Source organism: Anopheles coluzzii, chromosome 2, assembly GCF_943734685.1.
Source record: "Anopheles coluzzii chromosome 2, AcolN3, whole genome shotgun sequence".
Lineage (NCBI taxonomy): Eukaryota > Metazoa > Arthropoda > Insecta > Diptera > Culicidae > Anopheles > Anopheles coluzzii.
The window spans coordinates 29,436,292-29,460,641 of NC_064670.1; the positions used below are offsets into that span (position 1 = coordinate 29,436,292).

General features: G+C 48.5%; 4 protein-coding genes across 26 annotated transcripts in view; 1 reads left to right on the forward strand and 3 right to left on the reverse strand.

The window, feature by feature from the left end:
- Positions 1-6,708, reverse strand: part of LOC120952894 (protein tweety-like) — a 45,907-nt gene extending 39,199 nt beyond the window's left edge. The window contains exons 1-2 of the mRNA XM_049607329.1: positions 6,618-6,708; positions 4,133-5,111 (exon numbers count right to left, since the gene is read on the reverse strand). Of these exons, the coding sequence (XP_049463286.1) occupies positions 4,133-4,276 (144 nt within the window). The 5' untranslated portion in view covers positions 4,277-5,111; positions 6,618-6,708. The remainder of the gene's footprint in view (positions 1-4,132; positions 5,112-6,617) is intronic.
- Positions 6,709-7,062: 354 nt separating this feature from the next.
- LOC120961563 (endoribonuclease CG2145) lies at positions 7,063-10,455 on the reverse strand. Of its 4 annotated transcripts, none has more exons than XM_040385353.2 (5): positions 10,336-10,455; positions 10,097-10,200; positions 8,015-8,903; positions 7,508-7,940; positions 7,063-7,432 (listed from the first exon to the last, which is right to left on the reverse strand). In XM_040385353.2, the coding sequence occupies exons 2-5, from the start codon at positions 10,149-10,151 to the stop codon at positions 7,199-7,201; spliced, it is 1,611 nt and encodes a 536-aa protein (XP_040241287.2). In that variant the 5' UTR covers positions 10,152-10,200; positions 10,336-10,455; the 3' UTR covers positions 7,063-7,198. The 4 variants fall into 4 exon arrangements, with proteins under 4 accessions (XP_040241287.2, XP_040241286.2, XP_049462298.1 ...); XM_040385352.2 differs by having other exon boundaries at positions 10,311-10,379; XM_049606341.1 differs by having other exon boundaries at positions 10,279-10,377.
- A 3,510-nt stretch (positions 10,456-13,965) lies between these two features.
- On the forward strand, positions 13,966-15,644 carry LOC120950961 (estradiol 17-beta-dehydrogenase 11-like). Its single transcript, XM_040369408.2, has 5 exons — positions 13,966-14,429; positions 14,655-14,831; positions 14,904-15,160; positions 15,246-15,374; positions 15,442-15,644. Exons 1-5 carry the CDS (start codon positions 14,061-14,063, stop codon positions 15,512-15,514), a joined length of 1,005 nt encoding a protein of 334 aa, XP_040225342.2. The 5' UTR covers positions 13,966-14,060; the 3' UTR covers positions 15,515-15,644.
- A 5,365-nt stretch (positions 15,645-21,009) lies between these two features.
- Positions 21,010-24,350, reverse strand: part of LOC120950959 (high affinity cGMP-specific 3',5'-cyclic phosphodiesterase 9A) — a 119,182-nt gene continuing 115,841 nt past the window's right edge. For 19 of the 20 annotated variants that reach the window (XM_040369405.2, XM_040369403.2, XM_049606337.1 and 16 more), the window contains one exon: positions 21,010-24,089. In XM_040369405.2, coding sequence (XP_040225339.2) covers positions 22,269-24,089 — 1,821 coding nt within the window. In that variant the 3' untranslated portion in view covers positions 21,010-22,268. The remainder of the gene's footprint in view (positions 24,090-24,350) is intronic. The other variant, XM_049606340.1, reaches the window with a different exon arrangement.

Sequence of the window (24,350 nt, forward strand, 5' to 3'; positions counted from 1 at the left end):
ACCATTCCAATTTCTAGTCCTAAGCTCGTTATTGAACTCGATTGAACAGAGTCAACACATCCAATTTTACATTCTGTCGTCCTACAAAGTCTTAGGTCTTAAAACGCACTCGATTCGTACGTAAAACGCGCTCGATTCGTTTGGAAGATTGTTATGTCGCACAAGAGGATTTGTTGTTTCCACTTTAGTAGAACTTTTGAATTCCTTCTTCTTCTTTGGCTCAACAACCGATGTCGGTCAAGGCCTGCCTGTACCCACTTGTGGGCTTGGCTTCCAGTGACTAATTGATTCCCCCCATAGCAGGATAGTCAGTCCTACGTATGGCGGCGCGGTCTATTTGGGGTTTGAACCCATGACGGGCATGTTGTTAAGTCGTACGAGTTGACGACTGTACTACGAGACCGGCTCAAATTCTTTGAATTTGAATTCCTAGATCCCCTATAATTGTGTGATTTTTGTGAAGACTTAACAATAATTGTATTAATCAAAATATCCTAAATAATTACGATAAACTATCAACTATTAAGCTCAAATAATATCAAGAAGATAACAAAAAATGCTCCACCCTACCACGCCATGATCGGCCGTCCAGCGCTAGGTTTTCGCATCACGCACGCGGCCCCCTTACAGCATAAACATAGCGCACCATTTATCACATCACAACCACACAGCTCGCATGCTCGATAAGCATTACCGCGCTATCATGCTGGCAATCATGAATGGTTTGTATCGTTTACCTCCTCCCCTGTTACTTTAGTTCATTCGCCTGGTACCAATTAAACTGATAATGCGTACAGCCACAGCCTCCACGCTCTGTGTGCAATTGTGTGTGTGTGTGTGCAGTATAACGTTAACGTGCGGAAAATTTCCCAGCACGAAGCCACCACCACCACCGTGTGAGGGAAAGGCACCACCAAAAAAAAAGGCCCCCTTTTCCTATTGCCCGGCAAGGGTGAACCGCGCGCGAACGAGCGACGCGGGATCTGGCAAAATCGATGCAATCAACTAATTACAATCACGGGAAAATAAATTCAATCAAAACCCCGCTCGGTCCCGTTGCTGTAGGGGGTGGTTCCTCCCTTCCATAATCATCGTCATCAGCAGCAATCGATCAAAATCAAAAAGCCTGCTCCAATTCAAGGTGCGCGCTAAACTCGTTCGCAGACAACGCCTATCGCAGGGTGACACACACATCGCCGCGCGGTGGAAAATCTGAATCGAAGCCCACCGGAGCGCGACGACGGGGCTCTAATCGAGCGGGAAAAGCGGAAGAGCGTTCTCGTGGGAATGATGCCACCCCACCCACGATTGGGTGTTGGGATGGTAACCCATCTGTCAGGCAGCTGCTGCTTACGTCACGAGTGTGGCGCATGGAGAGATGCAAAAAAAGTGGGATAAATTATTTAAAATCAAACGGGAATGGCTGGGGAAGGGGACACGTCCGTCAACATTACTGGGAAACTGGGATCATCCGTTTTGTGTGTCTATTTTCGTAACGGAAGCAGCGGAAAGTGTCGTGTGCCAAAAATAGGCATCGCAAATTGGTTGAAATACCTTGAGAAAACAAAAAAAAAAAAAACACTCACACCGTGTACAATACTTGTTTTAAAAAGGATCCTGACGAGCACTGAACTGCTAAAACCAATTCCCGTTGTTACTCCTCGTTGTCACGGCGAGGGAAAGTAGCCATTAGCCGTAGTAGTGGGGGGAGTGGCAGGTTCGCCAAAACGGGACGCATATTTTATGGCGTCATCGTACCGTACCAAATACCGTTGCCAGCCCGTAGACGAGAGGACGACTTCCTTCCTTTCAGCAGTTAAAGGACTGTACACGCGTGTCCGGTTTTGTTGGGGATGCGAACTCACGCATACACCTCACACCATCAGGGGGTGTTGGTGGTGGTAGTGGTTGCTGAACCATTGTGCGACCTTCACCCACACAGCCAGCACAACACGCCGTGAGAGATTCGAACGCTCTCACCGAGCCACACACAGACGTACATGGGCTAAAAATGATACTAATTGGGTGTGTGTATGTGGCAAGCATGCTTGAAGGCAAAATAACCAATAGGACATGATGAGTTGGTTGCTCTTCGCACACAAGAAAACAATAAATGTAATTTAGAGTCCTCCGCATCACCACTCCCGGCGCAAGACGTCAACGAGAACCGTTGAAAGCAGAAACAGCGAGCAGGATACAGCCACATACACACACATACAAAGTGAGAGAGAGAGAGAGAGAGAAAGAGTGGAAGTGCAAATTGCGTGAACCATACGTCACGCGTGTGCGTGCCATCCCGTACGGTGACGTATCCTTGTGTAGGTGCGGTGTCCTTTACTGCGTGTAGTACGAACAGGGATACGCGTTTTGCCATTCTACGTCCACACGCACACACCATGCGGCGTAGGAAAAAAAACAAAATCGCTTGCCTTGTAGACGGTTCATGCCGGTGGGAAATAAAAATAGGTAAATTGTTCTGCCGTGGGCTGCAGAGTCCTAGGATCGATTCTACTCCGGACCAGGGGGATCTTTCGTGGAAAGCGAATAAATACGCTCAACGAGTTATTTTTGACAGCTGGAAATTGAACAGTAATAATGCCATAAAGCGTATCCCTTTCCTTCCCGATATCTCCTAAGTGCGTGTTACAAAGTTAACAGAAAAATTACATCCACAATGCAAGCAAAAACAAAACAGACTGAACAACCAAACATGCACGCACTAGTGGTGGGAGCTCGGAATCGGACCCACCTGATTCCGATTCCGTGTTCGGAATCAATTTCGGAGCCAATTCCGATGCTGGAATCGATTCCGATTCCGGAGTCAATTCCGGAGCCGTTTCCGGAGCCGATTCCACAGTTGTTTCCGGAGCCGATTCCGGGATTGGCTCCGGATTCGATTCCAGGATCGGAATTGGCTCCGGAATCAGAATCGTTTCTGGTATCGAAATCGACCTGGGAATCGCAATTTGCTCTGGTAACGGAATCAAGCTTGACACCAGAAATGGCATGGTTTTAATTGAAATAAGAAGTGTGGGAAGCGAAATAAGTCCGGGAATCTTCATGTGAATACATCATTTACAAGTAAATTTTGATTCTTTGCCGCTATCAACACATAGCATCATTGGACCCAAACGCCTATTCCTATGAAGATGCCGACACCGACTCCTTTTCGAAGCCAATTCTGATTTCGGAGTCAATGCCGATGTCGGAGCCGATTTTGATTCCGGAGCCAATTCCGGAACCGATTCCGATTCCGGAGCTGATTCTGATTCCGGAGCCAAATCCGGAGCCAAATTCCGGAACCAATTCCGGAACCAATTCCGGAACCCATTTCGTAGCCGATTCCGGAACCAATTCCGGAACCGATTCCGGAAACTGATTCCGGATCTACTATCCGATTCCAGAAAACTTCGGAGCTAGCAGAAATCGATTCCGACGAAATCTTCATTTTTCCCATCACTTGCACACACACACATCTCACGTTTGACGTCAGCAGCTGTATTGTTGTTTCTCCGCGTCGAGGCGGAGCTGCCTCACTGCCAAGTGGAAGAAAAATCAATCAATTTACTTTGCATCGCGTTGCCGCCGCCTGCCTGCGAGACGAAATCTCACACAACTTCCGCTCTAGTTATGGGGGGAATTGTCGAGCATTTTGCTATCTGACATAATGTTGACATTGTGGTAAGTTTCTCTTTCCCAGTTCGGCCCCACGGAGGGCCCAGCCAATTTTCTTCTCAGCCCTGAGAGCAAAGGGCACGTACAAACAGAGAGAGAGAGAGGGAGAGAGGGAGAGTTTTACTTCAGATGCTGTCAACAAACTTTCTCCCAAGAAGGGCCAGGATGCTGTACTTCTGCTGAGTCTCTCCGGTATTCATCTCCACAGAAGTTCCAGGCTGCGAGCGAACTACAAGAGTGTACGCTTCGTTTTCCATAACATTTTTTCCAAAAAAGTGTAAGACAAATTAGTACCTTTTCCTCAATATGTAACATATGAAAACGGCAACTAATGTTGAGTTTTTTTTTACATTTTATCGGAAAATTTGACACAGCTTGAGAGAGTGTTTGTGAGAATGAGAGAAAGAGAGAGCAGAAGGAGGCAATGTTTGCTTAGAGACACGAAACGGAAACGTACCTCGGTGTAGACGGTGCTGTTCGGATTGAACGTATCGTTGACCCGGTGCAGCGTGATGTTGATGTGCGGCACCGAGTGCAGCAGCTGCACCAGGAAGGACGGTGCGGGCTGATGATGCTCCATGATCACGTTTCCGTACTGCATCGCGTCGCTGCGGGAGTTGAAGCAGGGGTTGACGATGTTCTCGCGCACTTCTCGCGTCGACCGTGCCTCGTCGTCGTGCTCCGCCAAACACCGGGCGAACAAACACCGCTTCGTTTACCCCCCAACAGACTCGCGCGCACACCGACACACACTAACACGTGAGCGTGCGTGTATTTTCGGGGTGTGCAAGTGGTGTTGACTGGCTGGTAGCTGGCTGCTGGTTGCTGCTGCCTCGACCGACCTAACTTATCCGCAAACGACGAACCGCACTTGCTTCCCTTAATGCCGCATTTTGGGCAACGCTAAGCACGAGGTACACACGTACACACACAAACACAAATAGATCATATACACACGCACACACAAACACACACGATGAGGAAGGATATTCTTCTTCTACTTTTGCACTGCCACACTCTGGGGATGCTGTGAGCTCTATTTTTTTGAGAATGTGGCCCAATTTTTAAAACATTTCCTCCCCCTCCCGCACTATACACACTCACTTACGCAGATGGAACTGCCCAATGCACCCACTCACACACACAAACACAAGCTATCTCTGTGGATCCTTTTTTTGTGCACTTTTTCACACGGTGGATTGAACCGGAATGCTTGGGAATTATGGTCAGCGAACCCTTCCCGAAAAAACCGCTTGGACACTGACGCTGGTCTGCTTCCGACGGCACGCTGCTTTCACTCACTCGTCGCACACCAGAATATCCTTCATCCGCCGCCGCAAAACGCGAAAATATTTCATCGTGAACAGGCACACACTCACACACAGTTACACACGGACACAAACACACACGCGCGCTAGCGCAATATTTCCCGCAAGCTGCACAAGAGAACAGGAAGAGAGCAAACAGGACATGCCACAGAGCAAAGGATGAATAATCAAAACAACCAAACGCGCACACACACACGCGCGGAAAGGAGTTTAATGTAAGGCGAACCCCGTGCATTACTTCGATTGTTTCAATACACTCGCAGGGGCGGGCACGCGCGCGCATACCCACACCACCATCAGCACACGCACACGCATACGCATGGCGTGCAAAAACGTCCTCACAAGCTGCACAACCACCAACGCAGCTACTTCAGATGTCAGACTAGGGATGCTGCTGGTGGCGTTTAAGGACTCTATCCGAGCGAGCCATGACTTCTTGACAGTCTCACACAGCTTCACTGTGGTAGTGTGTGGCGTTCCCGTAGCGGAATCGATGGGGTGGGGTTTGAACCGGAAAAAAATATCCTCGACAAAATTATTTCGCATGGTACGAGTCGGAAAAACCAGCCACCCGTTAACACGCGCACAAACGCACGTGCAGCATTTTGAAGTCATCCAGCATCAAGCAGGATCTGTGCCAGCATCGCACACACACACATATGCAGTCGGCACGCCTTGCGTAGAAGGATGCTACGTAATCAAAGTAATCCCTGTCGGAAGGATAATCCAATGCTGTGATTCATCCATTTACCTACGGCTGCAGTGCCACTCGGTTAATGGTGGATAATGCTTTCCCAACCCTCCCACAACCCTCACCAATAGAAAAGCTGAGTTCCAGGGCAAATCAGCCAAAAACTCCGGAAACAATTCTTCGCTTGCCTCAATTAAAAGTCAAGAGAAAGCGAGCTTTGGGAAGAGCAAAAAGATGGAACACAAGAAGAAGAAAAAACCCTCACACGCCGTGACTTTTCACACCGACCCGATGTGTCTCATCCCACCCAGCTCGCCAGGCTTCTTCGTCCTGGCAACGCGGTTCCGGGGCGTGCGTACATGCGTGAACGAGACGAATGCAGCCTCCGGGATGGATGCTCTTGAGCCACCCCTGGTGCTTTGGAAACATGTTTGCTTCCCGGAATGGGGTTGCATTCAACTTTGCACCATGGGCACTACCACCCCAGTACGTCCGGGCAGGACATTTTGCGGGTGTCGCGTCAAGAAAGGTGCGGCTTTTCCAACAGTTTGCGTCGGTGGTGGTTGTTGTAGGGCGTTTTTGCGTGGTGGGTGTGTGTGAGGCTGGTACAGGGACTAAGCAAGAGTGCCCTTCGGTGCTGGCTCACAGTACTCTTCACACCCTGTAGGCATGCTTTTGGGGTTTGCTTTCAATGTAATCCAACCACACGATGAGCAGCGTACTGTGTGCTGCACGCTACTCCGGAGAGCGAGATCATTCAATTTCACTTTTCACATCCTATACACTGCCGTGCTTTGCGTCGTTTTTTCACGCCATATGTATGCGAAAATGAACGGAACACTTTTCCATCAATCTATTCGAACGTTCACGGTTGTAAAAAGCACCAGATAAGGCGACTGTACCACACAAGAAACACTACTCACGCAATTAAAACTGGAAAATAGCACGAGCGACACCAAAACACGTCCGAACCAGCTCACGGCTCTGTATTTTTTATTTTTTTCCCGTGTATTTTGGCGTGTTGGTTCTGTGTAGAACTGAACCCGGGGAACTATACACACAGCTTTCGTCTAAAATCCGAATTTTGCCGATCAGGTTTGAAACTGTTCTAAAACCGATTCGAATCTGCAAGAAAGTTTGACAGTACCATTTATTGTTCAAGATAATTTTAAAATTTGAACTAGCCGTTTTTGGAGTCTGACATGCAATTTTCAAAAGTATTTTCTCAAATTTACCAAAAAAATACAACAAAAAGAGTGTTCAATGACTATTAATTGAAGCAGACTTGTAAATTAAGTTATATACCTGCATTGCATATGCACAAGGAATGCATTTCGTTGAATGTTCTAAAAAAATTGTCATAAGAAGTTTAGGTATAAAAAGTATCTTTATTTTCATTACAAATGAGGTATTGATGCTTGATTAATATCGTGCACGTGCGTGCGTGTCCGCCTAGGTATACAACGGTGTGCGAACGGAAAGAGAAAACATCGTTCGAGAGTGCTTAAATGTTTGGCCATGCGCCTCCGATCAAATTTTTGCCCCGGTACCGGAACGTGAACGTTTTTATCGTGAACGGTTTGCCGTTGACCGCCACCGGGCACTCCTTGTCCGGTCGCAGCTGGAAGCATACGGTGTAGAGCGCAATCTCCAGCTCGGGCGACGTGCCGACAAACAGCGAATTGGACGGCTTCTGCAGATTATCGAACGACAGTCGCACCTTTGCAATTTCTCCTTTCTACGGGGGAAAGAAAAGATAGGGTTCAGTATGTTAGACAAAGATAAAAAGTGCCCCCCTCCAGCAATGGCTTACCGTGCCCAGTTCCATCTTCTTGTTCCAGCCCTTGTAATCGATGCGGCCCGCCTTCTCCATGTCGTACACGTACAGCCAGTTGTGCAGACCGATCATCGTGCCGTTGCTGACCTCGTTCAGGAACACGTGCTCGAAGCCGGAGCTGCCGATCTTGCCGTTGCCGCGCGAGTACAGCGTAAACCAGATCGTCTTCAGCAGCTCGTGGTGCGTCTTGGGATCAGCCGTCACGACGCCCTTCTTCTGCAGGAACAGCATCGCCTGGCGCATCACGTTCGTGGCGAGCAGCGCATCGACAAAGTCGTTCTCCTCCTTCTTCTCCAGCGGCGTCACGAACTCGTTCGTCATCGTGTCCAGCTCGTAGTTGTTGAACAGTGCGTGCATCTTCTCGATCGTCGGGATGGCGTAGATCTTGGCTTCGTCCACCGTTAGGAATCTGTAAGAACAGGTTAGAATGTTGCTTATCATTCCTTTGGAGACATATCGGTAACAAGAATAGAGAGAACGTACGGATTCGGTGCCTCATCGGTGTTGACAAAGGACGACGTCTGCTTCTGGTAGTTGATCGTAACGAACTTGCTCGGGCTGTTGTTATCCTTCGTGAACAGCAGCTCCGACAGTGCCATCAGCTCCTCGTCCGTAGCAGGCCCATCACCGACAGCGGCGGTTGCGGCCGGCGTACTGCTCACCTTCTGTGCGCCGGGCGTTCCGGGCGTGGTAGGCACGAAGCTTACTCCCGGCTTGCCACCCGGCTGTACGGTCGGTGGAGTGCGTGTCCACGCGTTGGCAACGGTGGACGTCGGAACCGGAGCAGGCGTGGGGCTGCCACTGCGTGCCGGTGGAAGTGCTGGGAAAGCATCCTTCGATTTCGGTGTAGTCGATGTCGTGGCAACCGTGCTAGACGCAGCAGGCACCGCCTTTACAGTGGTTGACGTTACGCCAGCAGCAGCAGCAGCAGCAACTGGCGTCTTTGCTGTAGTGCCGACCGAACTGGGAATGGCGGACGTCTTGGCTGTGGTCGTAACAGTGCCCGGCTTTAGTGTCGTTCCCGCACGGGCCGTGGTCGACGGAGCGACGGTGGTGGTGGACGTTTTATCCTTCTTGCCGAACAGCCCACCGAAGAAGCCCTGCTTCTTTGTGGTCGGTGTCGCGACGGTCGTGGTGGTGGTGGTCGTAGTCGTTGTGGTGGTTGTCTTTTCCTCCTTCTTTGAGCCTCCGCCAAACAGTTTGCCAAAGAATCCCTTCTTCGTCGTGGTGGACGGGATCGGCGTCGTGCTGGTGGTGACTCCCACCGTTGAGGAAGGTGGCGTCACGTTCGGGTCAACCGGTGCGTACGACAGGAGCGCCACGTTCGGGTCCTCCTCCTGCTTCTTCTTGCCACTGCCGAACCATTGTGCGTCTGGGGGAAGGGTAAGCAAAAGCAGCGGGGACGTTAAAATGGTTAATTAATTGAGTAACGCTCGTCTCTGTCCACCCGTTACTTTCACTCGACTCGGTAGAAAGTAACAGACTTATGCAACGATACTCTATTTACACGACGATGTGTGAGTGTCAGGGCCACAGAGAGATAAAAGCATCTTAAGTGGAACCAAGCCACAATTAATTCCATTTCCAAGACACACACACATTCTAATTGCATTTGCTGGAAGGAATGTCCATTCGATTCTAAAATGCTTAATCGTTTCTGTTAACGTTTCGAGCCCGAGCAAAAATACCCACATCTGATTGCTTGCCCTTTGGCTGCGGCACTTAATGCGTCTCAAGCACAAACCAAGGTTCTCGTGAAAGCACGTGGCACGTTTGAGAAACGATTGCACCGTTTACAATTCAAAACGGTAGTACCATTCGAATCAAACTGCCATCTTTGTGTGTTTCAAGGGGGAAAAAATAATAAAACAAAAACCAAAACATAGCAATTCCGGGTAGAAATGCATTCCGCTTGATGAGGTGGAAGTAAACAACGCGCCACGAGACGGACGCGACGGAACCCGGTCCACCGTGACACGCGAAGTGGCTCGAAGTGTTAATTGATACGAAAGAGCAAAACGCTCGAAATAGGGTCAGTGGTGGCCGCCCCGGGTGGTTCAGGAAGGTCAGGCGATTGTGTGATTTGGTGCTGCCCTCCGATTCGGAAAGACGGAACCGACGAAGCACGGTCTTTGCTCAACCGTGCCGTAATTATCAGAACATATACCGATGTTTTGGTGATGGTACCTGTTACGCCTGACAAGGGTGCTCGATTTTGATATGTTTCAAATTGACCTTCACCTTACCAAGCAACGATCACCCCGGAGTGATCGCCGGAGCCGTTGTTCCGAGTGAGACGTGCATCATATCAAGTTTGCATCATTTGCAAGTTTAACCGGGTTCAATTGAATCAATCAATTCGGAATGAAACACAGTGCAACCTTCAGGCTTCGGAGGTCGCTTTGCTAATTTATGCACCGGATCGGATGACATCACACACAGAGCAGCGCGATCGTTTAAGGTCCGATCACTATCGATTCTCGTGATCTGCGCTGTCTTGTTTTCCTCTGTTTTGCTCTGACAAACAAACAAAATCTAGCACCCTTTAGCTTTATCATACATTACCTATCGTTAATGCTAGGCATAGCAATACGATCGTCCCGATCTGCAGTGTCCTCATGATGTTTGCGGCTTCTTTCCCGTACTGTGCCTTCTATCTTCTAGCTAAGCTGTAAACAAATGCAACACAAACACACACGCACAACATTAAACATCCATTAGACGTCGATCGGTTTGTACACACACACGGAGAGCAAAAAAAACCACAACAACACCACACCTGAGATGTATTGGTATTTGCTAACCTGAAGAAAACTGAACCGTACGAGCCAACGAACACCAAACAAATGGCAAATAGGCGAAACGAAGATCGGAACGATCTCCCACCCAGCTCAACCAGCGCTGGCACTTCTCTCGCTCTCTCTATCTCTCTCACTCTCTCTCTCTCTCTCCTGCTCACCGCCAGCTGATCGGACGGAACGCGCGTCTCTATTTAGTGCCAGGGTTTGGGCTCTTCTCGAAATCTCGGCAGGCTCCCGGGGCCAGTCCACCGTACTTTCTTCGTTCCCTCTTTTTCGCCCGAGGAACTTCCACTGTGTGCGATGACCTCTGCCATCGAAGGGATCGACGATTATCTCACCTCTGGGGCGCTGAAAGGCCTTGAAAGCCTTCCCGCAATCGCTCCAGTCAATGCGGGCTTTCTTTCGTTCTCTCTTAGCTACTCGCGAGCGAACTTCAAGGTGCTAGCCCGGCTGAGCTTGCTTAATGAGACACAAAAAAGGCATACTCAGGTAGAGCGGGACAGGACAGCTTTTGTAGCATCTGTTTTGGCATCGTCTCGCGTTCAGGGGTAATATTGATCGATACATTCGCGTGGATGCAAACAGATACGTGTTTTTATTGCTTACAAAACAGAACACAGATGTTGAGGTATGGTAAAACAGAAGTGTGACATTATCAAACATGCATGCCTATAATATAGCTCTATTGCTAGTCATGATGTGGACGTGTTTTATGATCGTAATTTCTTTAGGACACCTCTTGTTATATTCCCTTTTTTACATTATTTCACCGATTCAAGTTGATTGAGTTGATAGAGTTAGTGTATGGGGGCGGTCCCGTGTTACAGTCGTCAACTCGAACAATTCAATAACATGCCCGTCATGGGTTCAAGCCTAACATGGACTGTCTCCACGTAGCAAGGATTGGCTATCCGGCTGCGTGGTAGTGAATTAAGTCTCGAAAGCCTGTATTAGCCGGCATGTCCGCGTAGGGCGTTACGCCAAATAGAAGAAGAGTTAGTGTATATGATGTAGCTCCAAGCAGGCTTCCAAATCGAGTTTATTCATCCATGTTGCTATGGCAATATATTCACATGAGTTAATTACCACCTGGAACATTCTACGCAATGGACTTTTTTGCGCAAGAGCATACCGATCGATACATTTGATAGATATGCAAAATAATTATATGTGTGTTTTTTTTTAATAATAGCTCTATACTCTCAGTGTTTACATATGAATTATCGCTTCCGAATGTATGTTTTCCTTCACATTGCTTCGGTGTAGCTGGTGTAAGGCAAATTCTATTAAGTTATTACAGTTTAATCACAATTTTTAATTGAAATGCACTCTTATCCGCTTTGGTATGCTGGACAACCCGTCCAAACAGTGGATCAGTCAGTCGTCTGAAACGAAAGCGCAATGAATCTTCGGGCAGAGTTTCTCACGTCAGTGTTTTTGCTCCAAGCAGTGGCATCACTTGCAAACTCAACTTCATCTTTGATCCCGTTCGTGGCTGATGCTTTCGAACGATCGATCCGCACACTATATCTGGTCGATCTTGCACGGTGGAGCGTGTTCGACCAGCTACAAAAGCTACCCTTTCCAAAGGTACTATTTGATGGCAATAGAAGCATAGGCAAGTTGGATCAATCTCGACTGGTGCTTATGTACGCAAACCTCACGGATGTGGTAAGTTACGAATGTTACATTTAGGAGGCATTCGAATTGAAGGTGGAAAGTGTCTGTTCCATCTTCCAGAGTGCTCTCCAAGATTCATTTTTAACCACGTTTCACGATCTACCAGCGACCTCGCCTTGGAATGCACGCGTAGTTGCACTAGTGGAAGATCAATATCTCGAAGACGGGGGGATGTTTGCACTGCTTAGGACGTTATTCAAACACTGCGGTATCTCATACTGGTCCGTCACTTCGGTTCAGGGAGGATCCTATCTACTGTATAGTTTGGATTATGGCAACACATCGATCACGGTTAAAGCGCAGTTAAACTTCGAACAAACGTACACCTACCGACGAATGTTCATCAACCATCAGCTGCTGATACACGTTCAAGCATTAATATCCTTCCCGTACACCTTCGATAACCGACGGGCCGCGTTGGATGGGATCGATGTTGTGCTATTTTCGCATCTTTTCTACTACTTACGGTGGGATTGGCAGGAGGTGAAGGTTACCGGTGCTTCTGCTAAGGAAATGTTATACGTGAGCATAGACAGACTGCTATCCGGAACGGTAGATCTGACGATAACGCGCAGGATAGCGGATGCGCCCTTTCTGCCCACGATTGCCGTGTCGGAGCTGATCCGATTTTGTTTGGTCGTGCCGAGGAAATCCAGTATGGAGTTTTTCAACAACTTATTTCAACCCTTCAGCACTGACTTGTGGACGTTGATTGGTTGTGTTTCCGTCCTGCTGTACGGTGTGAAGCTGCTCGGGGAAGGTGATACAAAGGTCGGGACGCTACTTCGAACGCTTACCCACGCAAGTCCGTTGCATCGCTTCGTACAGATCGCGCTTAGCTTCTGCGAGTTTATACTGATCGAGTGCTATCTTGCCCGGGTCACATCGCTGCTTCTGGTGCATCGCTTCCAGCCCGAACCGGAAACACTCGCACAGTTCTTTGCCACCGACATACCGATGCATATGTTGAGCTCGCATCTGGCTTTCGTACACCAGCTGGCACCGGATGTGACGGCCGCCATACTGGCGCGAGCAGTCCTGGTGGACGGACTCGATCGAACGTCGCACACTCACGCCTACTTGGATTCGGTCGATCGGGCCACGTACACGATTGCCGTGCTGCAGAGCACGGACCCGACGAGCGGACGGAAAGCGTCGTACATTCTGCCCGAAACGGTGTCCAGCTTCCCAGCCGCCTATATGGTTGCACGGACGGCAGCACCACTGCGCGACTGTCTCGCGCTTCATCTTGACTGGATGAGAGCGTTCGGGTTTAGGAGACTGATGGATCGGCTGTTCGACAATCTGCTCGAGGCGGATGTACGGCGGGTTGTGATTATAGAAGATTTGGTGCAGATTGAGCACGTGGTGCCGTTGTTAATATTTCTCTCGTTTGGATGGGTCATTTCGGGTGCGGTGTTTGTAGGGGAGAGAATGCTGTACAGCACACAGCAAACAGTACGGGCTATAGCCTATAGGCAGCGAAGGAAGTAGAAAGTTTGCAGAAGGTACACATGGTTTACGCCTAAATGTATGCAATTTGCTTGAGAGCATAATCCTAATAACAGCTTGCTTGGATGCGGATCTTTGGCACAGAGCGATACGAAATGAATTGTCTTGTGAGAAAGAACAGCCACTTAGGTTGGGGGCTTTAACCTTGCTTTAATTGAAGGACCTATGTACAATGCTCAATACTAGTTGAAACCAATTCGCGTTTATCTGCGTCTTATCTTACCGACTACCAATTCGTGTGATTCGTGTACGAACTCTCGCTAGGGTTGCGGCAATAAAACCAAAACGATTGGCAAATTATCACCCCCAGAACCTTATCTAGCACACAGCGCGTTCGATTAAGGTTCGCCCTTGCCAATATAGGATAAGATTACAGCTTCGCTCCCGTTTCGCTCTAACGCTTCCACAGCGACCCATATCGAGCTTCTCTCAATGCGGCGCTGATTCAGTAGCTTCCGTTTCATCGATACTGTGAGAAGTGATTTTGCCGTGCCGTGCAGTGTTTTTTTTTCTTTCTTCAATTCCCTCCCCAAACGATGACAGCTCCGAACACCGATCGTCACCTTACCCAGCCCTACGAATGGGCTGGACCGGTGCCGCTTAAAACTAGCCTACAGCGTGCGAGGGAAGTGTTTGCGACGCTGCTTAACCTGCTGGTGTTTGCCTTCGAATCGGTGCCCCTCTGGTGGGAAACGCTGGTCGCACAGTTTGTCACGCCGAGCTCAAAAAACATATCCGGCCAGACGGCACTGGTGACGGGTGGTGCGAACGGGCTGGGACAGTCGATCGCAATCGCACTGGCCAAGGAGGGTTGCAACGTGGCCGTAGTGGATGTGGACGAAACGAACGCACGCGAAACGGTGGCCAACCTTCGCCGCTACAACGTGTCCGCCGAGGCGTACAAGGTACGAGGTTTGCCAGATAAGCAAGACGTATCTAGACGTCTAGCATACGTAGGATGGCTTCCCGAGTGGGCAAAGGTCGCTCTAGATAGCGAAGAGGGAAGAAGATGAAAAGTGTAATTCGTAATGGAGCATTGTTTATATTGGCACCATCAGGTTGACACATCAAGCGTTGGGACCAATGGCTACTATGTTTCCGATACAATGGAAAACTTTTCTCAATTTTAGGTTGATGTTTCGGACTACGAGGCAGTCCGCCAGCTGGGACGCGACGTCGAACGAGATCTCGGCCCGGTCGATATTCTCGTGAACAATGCCGGCATCTTGCCTACCAGCTTCTCCCAGGATGCGCTTCCATCCCACATCGAACGAAGCATGGGAGTGAACGTGCTGTCAAGCGTTTGGGTAGATAGTGCAACCCTCAAATGTATAGTTTGATTGTGTGATTTTCTAATTTACGATTTCCTCCCTCGCTAGACCACACAAACCTTCATCGACAGCATGATCCGACGGCGGAAGGGACACATCGTAGCGATTAGCTCGATCGCCGGCTACATCGCCCCGGGGTGGGCAAAGACGTACGCCACGACCAAGTTTGCGCTGCGCGGCTTCATGGATGCGCTCGAGGACGATCTATATCTGCGGGGACAGGCGAACCATGTGCACACTACGACCGTATTTCCTTTCGCGTTCAACACGCGCAAACAGGCGATCAGTTTGCTGAAAGCATCGTCGTAAGTTGCTCCGTCGAGCGCGATCACGTGCGTGAGGGTAGTGTGATTAAAGAACTTGTTTTTTTTTGTATTTCCACTTTTTCAGAGGTCTTACTCGTCTACCAATCTACGAGCCGGCCATGCTCGGTGAGACGGTGGTGAGAGCGATCAAAACAAACCAGCGCAAGGTGGTAGTGCCGGAGGTGTTGAAACCGTACCAGCTGTCCATTTATGAGTGAGTGTTGATCGACTGGCTGTGATATAGCTTTATTCAATCAATGAATGATTTAACCTCTTTCCAGGAATCTACCCATTAAAATTCGCCAGCTATTGACGCGAACAATGGCACAGGGTGAGGTAAAGTTGGTAGATTAGCGTGCTGACACAATCACCATGATCAAATCATTGGAATCGTAATCGGTTCCATGCTCTTTGATTGCAAATTTTGTGTGCAAGATAAATTGTAGCTGCTGCGGGAAATAAATTTACATTACTAAGGATTGTAGCCATTTTCTTACTACGTACGGTTTTTAACACAATAAAAGGTAGGCACTAAATCGGCACCGAAAGTGTTGGGTAGAAAGAGAAGAGCATCGAAGATCGCCATCAAAATTCATGTTCCTCCATTGCTAAGTGATACTTTTATTTTGATCGTGTACGAGGGAGCAGGATGACAGTAGGATGATCGTCGGAAAGTGACATTAATTCAAGTGGATGACCCATTGAGGCTTTCATCCATTGTGGTGACTCTTCTTCAATTGGATTAGCTGATCCGTATCTGCCGTAGCGAATTAAATACAGCAACTATCCGCAGTACGCGATACTCGATATACGCGAATTCGCAGTACGCAATTCCTCTAAATTTGACAGCTCCATTTGTTTTTTTGCAAATATTTAAAATATTTGAAATATTTTATGCTCTTTTTGAATTTCCTTAGTGTTCTTAATGCATTTTGCATTAAATTTGTGCAAAAGATACCTGTTTTATAACAAAAAACTTCAATGCAAAACTCTGTGACGCTCTAGTTCAACCCTTGAACCGGTAGTGTAAACTATTTTTCCATAGGAATCCGCTATACGCGAAAACTCGAGATACGCTATTGCGCTCGGTCCCGTGCGATAGCGTATATCGGATAATGACTGTATGGCGATCGGTAGTGTACGAGAGAGAGCAGGATGACGCATATATGATCGTGAGATGAGTATCACCACCTGCCTAGAATGCTCTCCTGTCTCCTGCAACTGTTGTTCATTGATAGTGTATGCGAGAGCGAGATGACAGTATGATAACGCAATGATAAGAGATATGTCCTCCTGTTTGGATGATCTCCTGGTATTTTGGGTAGCAAATTTCAAAGCAGACAGCGGCCGGTTTCATTCATGTGCGCAAGAAAGAGATAGATGCATCCCGGACTAGCAGGGCATGAAATGTTACCTCCTGCACTGAATGCTTCCCTGTTACTTCGGCCCGATTCGGTGATTGGTGATCGGCTCAGGTGATCCGACCGTGTGCGAATGGGATGCAAAATGAGGTTATGTTACCTCCTGTGAGCGTGCTCTCCTGTTACTTTGGGAAGGTTTTTACCAGCATCATGGGCAAAAGGGAAGTAGGGATGGGAAACGATGAGCGAACCTGGCGGAACGGCTCCGCTCCTTAATTCTTATCAGGTGAGCTGTGTGGAAAAGGTTCGAAAGTAGCAACTTCTCCTTGAAGATATGGACGTATAATTAATGACATCGGGTCGTTCGTTCCCCGGCGTTGATCATGACCAGCTCCTGCTCGGTCCAAAATATATACCTGGATACTAATTTCGGACAGTGGAAATAAGCTTCTCAACAACCACCAGACAACTTCGGTTTCTTTGTTTTGTTGTATTATTACATCTATAGATTTTATTTTCTCTCGATAGTTCCATCCAGTTCAGATTCAGTATGTTTGCTAGTGTTTTATGAGCCCGTTTTTTCGTGGACCTGGTGCACACACACACACACGATCGTTTGCAATATGTACCTTTTGTAATATGTATCTATATATATGTATAATATACCTTCCCCTTTCTTCCCTCGATTCACTCCCTGCCCAGATGGTCCACTTGGCGCCTTTCATAGGGGAAGAAGTGATCGAGAGACCTGGCTTCCCCCCTGCCACCGTTTCTTAACGTTCTATTATTAAATTCTGTTTCACAGTTTGCATGCGCCCAAATGCGCGTTCGTAGTAGATAGTCATCGAAAGTCTTTACAGTAGAGTGGAGCAATCCCGCATTCCCGCGTCTTTCGCTCTGCTCTTTAAGTTAACAAGAACTGTATGCTTTCGCTCGGCTTCGGATCGCTTTCTTCCCACATAAACACTAAGCGCACCTTTCGCGAGGATGACACAAACATACACACACGCACACACGCACACACAGTCTCAGTTTCCTTCTACTTCGAAATGGTCGGGCCCAGCCCGTGGGATAAGTAAACGCCCACCATGCAGCACGTGCGTGTACTGTTGGCGTTTCGTTTTGAGGCCAGTGCCAGCAGTTCCACTCGCGTTACCATGGCAAACAAACAATTCACCTGTCCCTCTAGCCTGCTCAGTTCAAAACGGGATATGTTTGCTAACTTTTCGGCCATTTTAATTGCTACACCGGGTTTGCAAACTAGTTGGAGAAGGAGCAGTAACGTCTTGCCGCACCACCTCCCTGCCTATCGGTAAAACGTAACAGCTGTGTGAGGGGCTAGCTGGGGCAGGCTCTCAACAATACAGAGAAAAATACACACAGACCCCACACACACACAGAAACACAGGTCCACAAACATACACTCACATACATACATATACGTCTATGCACATTTACAAACGTTGTTACAATTAAATGACACTAATTCCGCTTCCCGCGACTTTCCTTCCCCTTGCACGGGGTGGAAGCACGTGAGTGTAATGATAGTGATAGTGTATTACGATCGTACTCCTCCCCCCTCCCCTTCCCTTTGCATATGTACATCGGTTCGGCACTAAATATCATGCAGGATTTACAGTACACTACCATTGAGGAGATTTTTGGTGTGCTAATGTAATACCACACCGGGATGTGGGAGTCGCTAACTCGCATCTATTGGTCCATTTTCCCCCCAAAAGTCACCTTAACGCATGTACGCATCCTACCACGCGAATCATTGAAAAGGACCGGTAGGGGAACACACACACACAGACTTACGATCCAATTGGTACACTTTCCTAAGGAGGCCCTGCTTCGGAACATCTTACACACACGCTCACACGCAAACACTAATTTACCTTCTGTTCCATATCCTGATCGATTCTGTAGTGCCCACTAAAAAGGGTGGGTTTCCAGCAGTTTACCAGAGTACGGGAAAACCGCACTAAATTCAAACCAAATTTCCACACGCCCGTATTTTAATGGCACATTTGCTTATCACGCCCCGAAAAAAACATTCCCTGTCTTTGTTCCTGCAATCGACTACTGCTGCTGAGACGTCGAGACATGACTATGCCTACTAGGATAGGAGGGGCCCGACAATGGACCTGCCCGGTAACGCGACGCACACTCTAATTTGACATTTTTGAGATCCTAAACTAACCAACCCAGTCTGGCCCCTGCTTCCTCTTTAAACCATGTTATGGTGGGGGTCGGCCACTACTCTACCGGGCCGGTTACTATGAAAGGTGACGTGTTAGTGGAGTAGGGATCGCATTGCGTACACTTGTTGGAATACTACGGCAAAATGGAAACGGATTGATTGTTATCGTTTGTGGCATATGTGTCTTCTTCTTCTTTTTTTGGGATTCTGTCTGTGATGATCACGATGCCCACCATCCTTACGGGAGTGTTGGTTCTTTCTTTTTTATAGTGTTTGTTTCCTTTTTCTCTTCTAAATATGCTTCTTGCAGGATATCTTCAGTTTTCCTCGCTCAAATAGTGTAAAGTGGCGGGTGTTGATGAAACACGGCAACATTTTCATGCAAAGTTACATACATACATACATACATACATATATAAGCCAAGATTTTCAATTGTCTTTTTGTTTGTTTTACTACTCAGTACTCTGTAATTGCACCTGGTGTGATAGAGGAAGGAGTGGAGGAAGAGGATTCGAGTTCCATCAGTTCTAGGTGAGGGAGAAGCGTTAACACGTTTGTAGAACTTTCCGTTTGACGTCACACAGCCACAGTTTACGCGTTTAAATAGGCTCTTGCGTTGCGTTGCGCATTGCAAACGATTGCAGCGTTTCAATATCGTTTAACTGTGCTTTTACCTAATTCCAGAATGCTAGTTTAAGTTTAGCAAAAAAAAAAACAAACCAAAACAAAAACAAAACGTTCAAGTAAGAGTTAATCGAGTTAAAAGAAAGAAAATATTGTAAAAAAAGAATTAAAAAAAACAATGAATGGAAAATCAACCAAAACAGCCCTGCAAAACACGTAAACTGAACCTTACAGAAGAGAATAACACAACAAGCTAGTAAGAGAGCAATTGCATAGTTTTCTGCTTTCTTCTTTTCGTTTCATACACATGATATTCAATTGTTTTCTGTTTCCATTTTCCCAATGTTTCATTTATTTGTTGCACAGTTTTGCCTCGAGTCTCTACGTCTCTACTATGGTTCCGTTTTGTTTGGCGTCATCCAATTCTTGATAACTACACTAGAGATAAACAACAAATTGATTTGTGCCTATTACCTACTACCGTGTAACCGTGTTTCACCGTAACACACTCTCGGCCACGGGAGAGAGCCAAGGTAGGCAAGAACACTATATTGGGGCTTTATAATTGGTTTTGTTTCGTGTTTTTTTTTGTTGTTGTTTATATATATGCTTACTTCTTTTCTTATTTTGTTTTTAATAGATAACATTTATTATTTGTTCCATTTCCTACAAATACACGGGCAAACGTACACGTACGTACACAGTACAACACTTTCAGTTAGACAAATAAGCATTTTCAGTAGACAAGTTGTGGTTTTTTGTCAGTTTATTATTTCCTAATGTCGCCTGCAACATGATTGTTAGTCAGTTCTAATAATATCAAATATCTAGCTGTCGTACACTCGCCTACACGCTCCTAATATATATAATATATGCATTTACTATTTACTCTGCATTTTGTTTACGTTCATAACGCGTTTGCCGTGATGCCCCCCTTTTTGTGCTGTGTGTATGTGTGGGTTTGCTCTCTTTGCTTTGCTTTGTTTTATTTAACGGGTATATTCTTTCTTACCTTCTGCTTTTAAATACACTATTTCGCTTCGTCTTCTTCTTCCTCTTCTTCTCACCACTCCTGCACCACTAGTCTTGTGTAGCGTCGAAGGTAATGTAAGACCATTGTCCAAAGTTTCCATAAATTAAGTTTGCGCACCATGCCGGCACGTGCCGACTGGGGACGCTCGTCAAGGTGGCGTCGGTTTCAGGCAATGAGGGAACTAGTTCTTCCGAATCTACTGAAGGCGTGGTATGTGTGTGTGTGTGTGCATGTGTTGTAGATATTTCGAACTATTCCTAGCATTAAAATAGCATAGCATTGTAATAGTTTCATCAGAAAAGGAGAATTAACCCCCGCCAGGCGCATTTCTTTTTGAAGCGCTTCCAGGTGTGGCCGTGTGTGTTGGGGAATTTGCACAGTTTGAAAACTTGATTGCTGGAACAACACGCGCGAGAGCTAGAGACAGAGAGCTAATAGCACAATGACCACGTGGGTAATGACCACGTGGGCATTAAAATTTAAATTTGACCAATAAATACAGCACTTCGTTTGCTTCTTCGCCTTGGTTCCCCCTAAAATTCATCCCTTGCTATGTACTTTGCTAGATCGCTTGAGAGTGTGTGTATGCTTCTTCGATTAGTGATTTGTTAGTGTAAAATTGTGCTGTTTCTTTTTTTTTTGGTAGAAAAAGGCCGTGTCAAAGATTATGATGGTACGCGGAATTGTGGTAGAAAAAATGGGAGAACGCATCTCGTTTTTTGTTTGCTGTTGTAGGTATGTTGGTTGGTTCGTTTCCGAATGGTACCGTAATAGTGATATGTTTACATTAGCAGATCTGTTTCACTGGAGTTTTGGTTTTGCTACCGTTTTCTCGTAAAGTCGTTAGAGTTCAAAGGGCAGGGTAGAGAAGTAAAGCATTCAATACAGAGTTCAATCGTGTGTACAATAATCGGGCTTTGTATTTTCCTATTATTATTTTTGTCTTCTTCTTTTTGTTTGCGCCACTGGTTCCTCTCCAAGGGGACTAACATTCAGTTCATTTTTGTTTGTTCTTTGTTCTTAGCCACCATGTATATACGCCATACGCGCTTTTGTAATGTTTTTTTTTTCTCCATTATTATGTTCGAGTTTGTTTTTTAAATATATTTTTCCTATGTTTTGGCATGTGTTTTTTTTTCGTCTAAAACTAATTTCCCCTACTCATCCAATTCTAGCTTCATGCGACTTCAACAGTTTCGGGCTGAATTAAGCTCGCGTATTAGAAAACTTAAAGTCAGGATGATAAAATGTAAACTTTGATACAACTTAGAGAAACAAACACACGTGGTGTATCAGCTTAAGACAAACAAAACATATCAGAAGAAATAATGACGTCACCCCGTACTACTGCTAGTCAGATAGTCAGCTAGTTTAGTAATTGCTAGCGAAAATAATAAAACTTAGACTTACACAAACGTACGCGTACATACACCTGGTGAACAGAGCGAGCATGCCACAGTGTAAGTTAAAACACGACCCACGTTTGGGCGTACTACGGGCGTACTACACTACTGCTGCTGGTCCGGTACACCGCCGGTACACAGCTCACCAGCCTCCCCACCCGTCGGTAGACACTAGACGCTTTCCGCCGGCGGTAGCGTACGCTCGCAGCATTTGCAGATCAGCGAGCTCATCCGCTCGGTCAGACAGACCCAGTAGCTCGCCAGGGCGGACGTGTGCTTCGACGAGATCGATTCCGATTCGGCGAACGGGGCCCGTCGCTCCGAATCTAGCGAGGTGCGTGCCGGACCGAGATGCTGCGACTGCGGTGAGTCGGCCTGCAGCGAGGTCGAGGTAAGCAGTATACCCTGCAGCGACGGTTCGTACGAAGAGTGTGTGTGATGGAGCAGATGTTGCTGCTGCTGCTGCTGAAGGTGCTGCTGATGTCATATGGTTTCGTTCGGTGGCGCACTACCATCACCACCGCCAATGGCGGCCGACGTCGAGGACGGATCGTCCGCAAGCAGCAGCAGCGAGTTGTTGCGCAGCGGCGGCGGCACCCCAACGCCCGACTTTCGCTCGCCGGACACGAGCGCCAGGCTGCCGCCCCCGTCGTTGTCCTCCGTCAGCGAGCGATTGTTGAGCGAAAACGTGAGACTCTTGTGGCTGCCGCCGCAGCTGGAACCGGCACCGCCGCCGGTCGTGCTACCGCTGAGACTGCGGCAACAGTGCCGGCCCCCGATCGGGACGTCCAGGCTGTAGGCGCGGCTGCGGGCGGCCGCCCCCGCTGCACCGCCCAGACCGAGCACCTCACTGTGGCGGTGCTGCATAAGGATGGGCGAGATTGATTTCGGCTGGTTCATTACTACCGGCGGTCCTCCACCGTAGAAGGACTCACCTGGGACGAGTGAGAGATGCTGCTGCTTCTGGTGCTGCTGCTGCTGCTGCTGCTGCTGGTGAATGGCCGCCTGCTGGCCGGACATTGTGCTGTCGCCACAGATCGCTACCGGTCCCAGGTCGCCCACGTCGACCGTGCGCGACTTCTCCAGCCGATGGTCCCGCTTTGGTCCGGCCGAGGCGCCTTTCGCCTTCAGGTCGGTCGGTGCGTTCCCCGCCAGCAGCTGCAGCTTCTTCGATTCCCGCGAGTCAAAGTTGAAGCTCAGCCGGCCGGTAAACTGTCGCAGCCGGGACAGGAACGATTTCGAACCGGCCGACGCGGTGGAGGCCGCGGCTGCCGTTGTTCGAGCGGCCGTGCCGTTACTACTGCTGCCATTGCCACCCTTGCCGCCGTCCTGATTACCGCCGCCGACGCCGCCGCCACCGACACTCCCGGAAATGGTCCCGTCGAATCCACCGTCCCCACCGGCGGCACTGCCGAGGCCGGGGCACATGCGGGCCGCCCCGTGCATTGCCTCACGCCCATCGAGATGCTTCGCGTGGCTGATGGCCGCACTGCCGGCCGGTGCGTTCTTATTGTTGCTAATGCTATTGTTATTGTTATTGTTATTATTATTGTTACTGTTGCCAATGCTGCTGCCGCCGCCATTGTTGTTGTTGTTGTTGTTGTTGTTATTCTTGCTCTGGCTGTTATTGTTGTTGCGCAGCTTGTCCAGCCGTTGCTGCTGGTTGAAGCTCAACATTCGGCTAAAATGTTTACCGGCACCACCACCACCACCACCGCTAGTCGATGCGGACCCGCCGACGGCCGTGGAGGTGCACCCGTGACCGGCGCTGTTATTGTTCTTCAGATTCGCCACGGCAGAGGTGGCGGCGCTGCCCGACGCGCTGCTGCTACCGAAAAGCTTGCCGAGCCGCTGCTTTCCCGTCGGCGGTGGCGGTTGCGGCGGTGGCACGTGCAGGATGGTCGTCGGGTCGCCGCCCGGCGCCGTGTCGTGCGTGCTGTTCAGGCTGGTGCTTTTGTCCGACGACGAGCACATGGTGTCGTGGTCGAGGCTGCGGTGCTGCCGCTGGTGATGGTAGTACAGCACGCTGTTGTCCGAGTGGACCGACTGTATCGGGACGCCGTCGGACATGCGCCGGTTGTTACTGTACTGGTCTAGGCTGATGGCGCGATTCGAACCAAAATACGTGCGATTATTAGTATGCTGTATGTTGCCGTGGGAGCCACGGGTGCGCGTACCTGTGGTGTAGTATTCACCGATCATCGACGGGCGCTTCTCGCGGCTACCCTTCCGGGAGTTCGGGTGCGACTGTTTGCGGTGGATGCTTTCCGTGTCCACCTTGAACTTGGACGTTTTTTCCGCCACCTGGTCGCGCGGCATGGCAGTAGTTTGGGCGGGTTTCGGGGGCGGGTTTTGTAGGGCAAGGCAAGTTATTGCATTGTTTGGGTTTCAATTCAGGCCATTGGTTCATTACGTTTCATTACGCCCGGTCGTCCGTGTGGAGTGTGTGTGTGTGACAAAGCACGCGGTTTGTCGGCCGGTAGTATCCGGGAACAGGTAGTAGTAGAGGTAATCGGCGCAGTATACATAGCGTGGCACGCACAGAGGTAGTCAGTGCGACAGGTT

Bases quoted from the DNA above. Each gene is read 5' to 3' on its own strand.
- LOC120950961 (XM_040369408.2), top strand. From the start codon at position 14,061: ATGACAGCTCCGAACACCGATCGTCACCTTACCCAGCCCTACGAATGG. The intron at 14,832-14,903 runs GTAGATAGTGCA...CTCCCTCGCTAG, and splicing joins ACGTGCTGTCAAGCGTTTGG to ACCACACAAACCTTCATCGA. The intron at 15,161-15,245 runs GTAAGTTGCTCC...CCACTTTTTCAG, and splicing joins AGTTTGCTGAAAGCATCGTC to AGGTCTTACTCGTCTACCAA.
- LOC120961563 (XM_040385353.2), bottom strand. From the start codon at position 10,151: ATGAGGACACTGCAGATCGGGACGATCGTATTGCTATGCCTAGCATTA. The intron at 8,904-10,096 runs GTAATGTATGAT...CCCTTCCCCCAG, and splicing joins ATGCCTAGCATTAACGATAG to ACGCACAATGGTTCGGCAGT. The intron at 7,433-7,507 runs GTAAGCCATTGC...TTTCCCCCGTAG, and splicing joins AGAAGATGGAACTGGGCACG to AAAGGAGAAATTGCAAAGGT.